The sequence below is a fragment of the Miniopterus schreibersii genome (assembly GCF_964146895.1).
Source record: "Miniopterus schreibersii genome assembly, chromosome: 1".
Lineage (NCBI taxonomy): Eukaryota > Metazoa > Chordata > Mammalia > Chiroptera > Miniopteridae > Miniopterus > Miniopterus schreibersii.
Window position 1 is genome coordinate 12994565 of NC_138101.1, and position 6000 is coordinate 13000564.

At 45.5% G+C, this 6000-nt stretch overlaps 1 protein-coding gene across 1 annotated transcript in view; it reads right to left on the reverse strand.

Moving 5' to 3' along the window:
• DHX15 (DEAH-box helicase 15) overlaps window positions 1-4075 on the reverse strand; it is a 50684-nt gene extending 46609 nt beyond the window's left edge. Inside the window, exon 1 of the mRNA XM_081135493.1 lies at window positions 3853-4075. Coding sequence (XP_080991619.1) covers window positions 3853-3923 — 71 coding nt within the window. The 5' untranslated portion in view covers window positions 3924-4075. The remainder of the gene's footprint in view (window positions 1-3852) is intronic.
• Window positions 4076-6000: the final 1925 nt, after the last annotated feature.

The following is a 6000-nucleotide window of genomic DNA, read 5'->3' on the forward strand; positions in this document are numbered from 1 at the left end:
ACACAAAGATTAACTGCTGACCATGAAATGAGGGTAACTGTCCTGCTATAAAAGTAAAAGCAGCACTGAGCTGCAGAAGGCAAATGCAATCACCTCAAAATGCTGCTTATGATTCAAACTGTCTACCATCAACCGGAAGAGGAAAAAAACAAAAAAAACTAAAGGTCATTTTGGGAGGGCTCAAAACCACAGCTTAAATAAGTGCAGACTTGCTCATGTGCAAGTTTTCTTTTTTTAAATGGGCACTTTTATTATAAAGGAGTTCCACTGTTATGAAAGATATAGTATTAGAGGTATAATGCTTTAAAACTATCAAAACAGTGCTTTATAATGCTTAGCCACAACACTGGCAGAGAGAGACAATATGACAGTTGAACAGGTGGTTCTGAACTCTCAGCTCAATCCTAGCTCAGCACTTAGGCTAACTAGATAACCAATTATTTATTTCTTCATCTATAAAACGTAGTTACTCATATGTCCTGTGGGTTATTTCAAGAATTAAATGAAATAATGCTTATCATTCAAGGTACTTTTTAAAAAATTTATAATACCATGTTAAAATTCCACATGGAATAACAGGAACTAGAATGCTAATGGAAATGTAAACTAGTCATCAAAATTAAAATATTTTACACAAGCATTGCTTTTTAATCTGGCAATCTCCCTTCCAGGAACTTCTTTTGTAAGGATGTAAGTGTGCAAGTAATGTACACATAGAATGTTCACCATACTTTCCACTTACAAAATAAAAGACTGGGAAACTACCAAAGCATCACTGAACAGGAAATTGGTCAAATAAGTTATCACACACCTTCACAGGTGGAATACTATGCAGCCAACGAAAAGGATAATGGAGACCTATTCTGTAGTTTGACATATTTGTGAATAAATAAAAATCAAAGAAAACATATATTGAAACATTCCACTGAATAAATATTATAGTTCATATTTGTGGACAAATATTCAGAAATCTAAAAAAAAAGTTCATCAAAGGATTAAAGAAAGGAATAACATTTCCAGGAATGTTTTGCTTTTTTTGTTTATATCTTGGTGTATGGACATTCTTGTGTTCCTGTGGGCAAGTTACTTAACTTCACGTATTTCAGAGGACTGTAGAGAAAATGTGCTTATACATATAAAGCACCTAGAATAGTTTTCAGAGCACAGTATTATGTACTCTACAGGTGTTTTATTATTAGCATATTTGTTCCACATTTCCACAATTAACAGAAAAAGCTCTCATCAGGAAGAATATAGAAAACTAACAGTTTTTCCCACACTTCAACAGTAGGTTGTCTTTTCGGTAAATTTGTGGAATGATGGGAGGAAAAATGAGGTCAGTTTGTAACAGAAACTTTTAACTTCTCCAAAATTAAGATATACCAGGAATAAGTAAACCCACACAGGATGGAGAAAAAGCAGGTTTACAGTTGTTCATATGGAAAATAATACAAGAATAAACTATGTTTTGTGTACTCACAGCTGTAAACCTACTTTTGCCCACCCTGTATACAGTTTGGAAGCTTGAATGTGAGTGAAATCTCCCTCAGTACTGGGGAAATGGTACAGCCACGTTTGGCAGTTAAGTTCAAAAACTGACAAGCCTACCCTCTCAGATAAAACCACCTGCTAACTACCAAGTTTTAAAAAAGTAATCTGCACAACAGTCAACAAAAGTAACTTTTTAAAGTTATAAAATATGCAAGGGGGAAAAACGAGCACTACTAAATGTGGTAAGCTCACTGCTCAAGAAAATTAGTTTTGCGAAATAATATTCAGGTGACATAGAAATGACTACACAAATGTCCCTCCAAAATATCTCAGAACTTGGGCTTTATTACAGGTAGATGTCATATAATAACCAAGAGAACCAATCATATAGACCTAGAAAGTCCAGTTTTACAAAGGATATCTGTTTTGCAAGAGAAAGGGACCAATCCATGTACGTATAATAGGACCACTAATCCCAAGAAAATCATTTAAATGATACTCAGACACACAAATATGAATAAGTAAATTCATTCCCTCCCAGTGTATTTTGTTTCAGTCTGAACTGTGAGAGACAACAATTGCATCTGAGCCAGATAATAATTTATTTTGGTTCACAGGAACCAAGAACCAAGTGTTCCCCACTTTACTGACACATCACGAATGTCACTAAAATAGGCTTTAATGACTCTTAACTAGTCACAGTATGTGTGCTGTAATAGGAAAAGCAAGAGGCTAAGAGTAAAAATGGAAAGTCAAGGACTAAATCCAGCTGTGAACTGTGTTAGGTTGCACAAGCCACCTTAACAACTCTGGGTCTCCCTTTCTCATCCCTTAAGTGGAGCTGATTTCACTCTTTTAAAGTCGCCTCCAGCTCTAAACAGTCTGTGACAAGCACCTCTAATACTCCAAAGTTTTGTTGGGGGGCGGGAGGCGCACAGACTAAAGAGAGAAAACTAAAGTCTAACATTGCAAACTAAAAAATTTACAAGATTAAAATGTTACACACTTCTACTTCCCATATTCAATACAAGGGAAGGTATCAAGGGTACACTCTAACCTACTCTGGATTATACTCCAGACACAGTTACCTGGAAATCAATGCAAATGAGGGGCTTTTGGGTGAACAAAAATTCACAAAAGTTATACAGATAACCTGACACAGTAATTCTGAAACATGGACACACACAATAAAATAATAAAACTATTCAAAGTATTTGGATACTCAGGCTTTTGTGTCTTTGCCTGAATTATCCAAGTATCTTTACTTCAGGAATGAAAACTCACACTGGACAAGAAACGCTTTTGACGCCACTGTTAAATTCATCTGTACCTTTAAAAAGAAACGCTAAGGGAAAGGAATCTGAAACACCACGAGTCTCCGTGTGGAATTTCGACTCTCAGCCTCCCCGCGGGCGATTCTTTTGCCATAAATATTAAAAACATTTTTTTGAAAAGGCTCTTCTTGTTTCAGAAGCTATGTATGAATGACGGCGGGTGGGGTAGAAATCAAGAACTTGCTGGCAAAAACAATGCCTTCTAATTCCTACCCCAGGAGCGCCTACCCACTGCTCGAGCCAAAGCAGGAAATAAAGGAGATGGCGGGAGAGTGGGCAGGGAGCGGAAGTTTGCCCAGCGTCTACTTTGTAGTGTTTGAATGGAATCAGCTCGCGCTCTCCCGCCAAAGCATAAACGCGGGGGGCCCCAAACCACCAGCCTGCTGCCATCAGGTGTACTCCACGTTTTCCTTTCTCCCGCAGGCCCTCTCCTCTCCCTTCCCCCGGGAACTCCCCGTCCGCACGCCTCACTCAACTCCCGCCACCCCCATACCGGCCGCCAGGAATCCACGCGCTTCGCTCCCTTCCCGCCCTCCTCTTTTCTCCGGGATGGGCACCCACCCGCCCCCAAGGCCCTCTCCCCGGCCCTCTGCCCGAGAAGTACCTGCTGCCCTTGGGAGACAATACTCCCGCCGCACCCTCCTCCGTCCCCTCCCCGGGCCCCAGGCCTCACCCGGGATCCCCGGCCACGAGGTCCGCGGCCTCCTCCCGCCCGCTCCCCTAGAAATGACTCCTGCTTAGCTCCGTCCGGGGAGAGGCGGGCAGAGGCTCCCTCGTGGCCACGACAGGCCTCTCCACCCTCCCGACTGGGCCCGGCGGCCGCCGCGCACCACATCTCCCCGCGCCCTTGCCGGGCCGAACACCCGGAGAGGCGCCGTTCTCCCCGACCCGCCGCTAGTAAACCGAGCCCAAAGGGCGACAAAGAGTCGGGCTCCGGGCCCCGCTCCGCCAGGCCGGCCCTGGCCCGCTCCCCGCCGGGACTCCAACAAAGCCCGAGCCGCTGCCTCGCGCCCCCGGCCTGGCTTACCCATCGGTCCCCGCACGCTTCTTGCCGGAGGGGTAATCCTCCCCCAGGTCCAACCGGTGCCGCTTGGACATCTTCAAGCGGGCGATTACGAAGGAAGTAAAAACGAGGAGCTGGCGGCCTGGGCGGCGCAGTCGACGGCAGCGACTTCACTCCGGAGGACCCCCACCCCTCCCGCTACAACAGCCTACACCGTGCGGCCGGAACCAGCAGCTAAAATGGCGGCGGCGACGAGGGCTGGGCCTGCGTGCGCGCTTCCGCAGCGGTGCGTGCGTGCCGTGCGTGCTTGCGTGCGTGGTGAGCGCGCACGCACCGGAGGCGGGAAGTCCAGGCCCGCCCTCCCTGCTCCCCGCTGGCCTCCTGCTCCCGGCGTCTTAGGGCCCCTGCGCGGCTCCCGGGCCGGGCGGTCCCCGGCGGCCTTCACGGCGCCCTGGTTCGGGAAACGGAGAGGAAAATGATCAGCCCGAGTCAGGAACTCCTGAGCCTCTGTGTGTCCCTGGCATTAGGAGGGTCTGAGACTCAGAGGGTGAGAAGCCGGCCGAGATCACACCGCTGCGCAGAGCCCGATGGCAGCCCAGCTATCTCACGGGCCGGCGCTCAGCTGCCCTGGGAAAAGCGGATGAGAAAAATGTCAAAACCTGCTCTAATCCACTTTCTCTTCTTTTTTCCTTTTCACCCAAGGACAACATGCAACCAATGTATTGATGTTTTTAAAATGAATTAATATGGAATGGAGAAAATTGGCAATAAGGACGTAATTAGCCCCCCCCCATGCTTTTTTATACACTTCCGTGGTGTTAACTCTACCTCTAGCCTCTTTCTTACAGTAACCCTGCAAGATAAGTGTTATTTTATAGATGTGGACTCTAAGGCCGAGGGGGGTTGAGAAGTCACAGAGCCATTAGGGCTGTCCCTAAAGCCATAGCAAATTGGGGGGTTAAGATGACTTGTTACTCCCCTGCCCAGACCCTATCTGCTTGCTCAGTTGCATTCATCCTCAGGGAAAAATGCACAAGAGAAAGATCCGTGCACCAACCCAGGCTGGGCGGTCTACCTACTATGGGAAATGGATGTTCGGATGCCTGGGAAGACCATAGTCAAGCTCTTATCCAATCCTTAGAACTGCAATTGCTAAGGTTAAATACAAGCTTAGTATTGTAGCTGATAAAGAGTGTTGTTGTTTTTTAATCTTTGTACCAAATCTATATTCCAGATCAGCACAAAGAAAAGGGAATAGCTTCACTTTTAAAATATACAGTACAACTTTCTACCCTAAATGTACGTTAACAGTATATTGACTTTTTTCAGAGGTCATGATACATAATCACTGAGTTGTAAACCTAGAGAAGAGTTTCCAGCTGATTTTCTCTTTTTACGTCATTTTAAAATGAGTAAACCTGCCCGGCCGGGCGTGGCTCAGCGCTTGAGCATTGACCTAGGATTCAGGCGATCAGGGTTCAATTCCCGGGCAGGGCACGTGCCCGGGTTGCAGGATCCATCCCCAGTCAGGGGCGTGCAGGAGGCCGCCGATCAATGACTCTCTCATTATTGACGTTTCTATCTCTCTCTCCCTCTCCTTTCCTCTCTCTGAAATCAATAAAGATATATTTAAAAAAAAAAAAAAATGAGTAAACCTGATCCCCAGGTCATGGCCAAGTTTATACAGCCAGTTAGTGCCAAAGTCAGAATTAAAATCCATATTTCACTCTATTCCAGGTTCCCAGTTTGAAAGCAACTATAAAGCACTCTAAAATTTTGGTGAAATAATGAGGAAAAAGGTTAGAATTCTACCTGTAGAAGTTCTCTACCCTTGGAGGTATCAGCCTCTCATAAGTGACAAAAAGACTTGGTAAAGGAGGAACTGAAGATTTTCTCCTTGGGCCCAGTTCATATTCAAAGAAAGCTGTAACAGTGGTCCTTTCTGGAATCTACAAGGGGAACAAAGGGCCAGAATCTTCCAGAATGTTCACACTCCCTCTGAGGAAGGGCAGAGTTCTGGGTCTAGGTAATCCACCCTAGATTTTCAGATAGAATGGTCCCAAGAATAGAGAAGAGCCGTCCACCAGCCCCCCTCTACAGCATCACAGCCCAGTTTTTTCCTCTGTCTGATCCTACTTTCAGGTCTTCCTTTCCGCTGGTGTTGATCCTAAG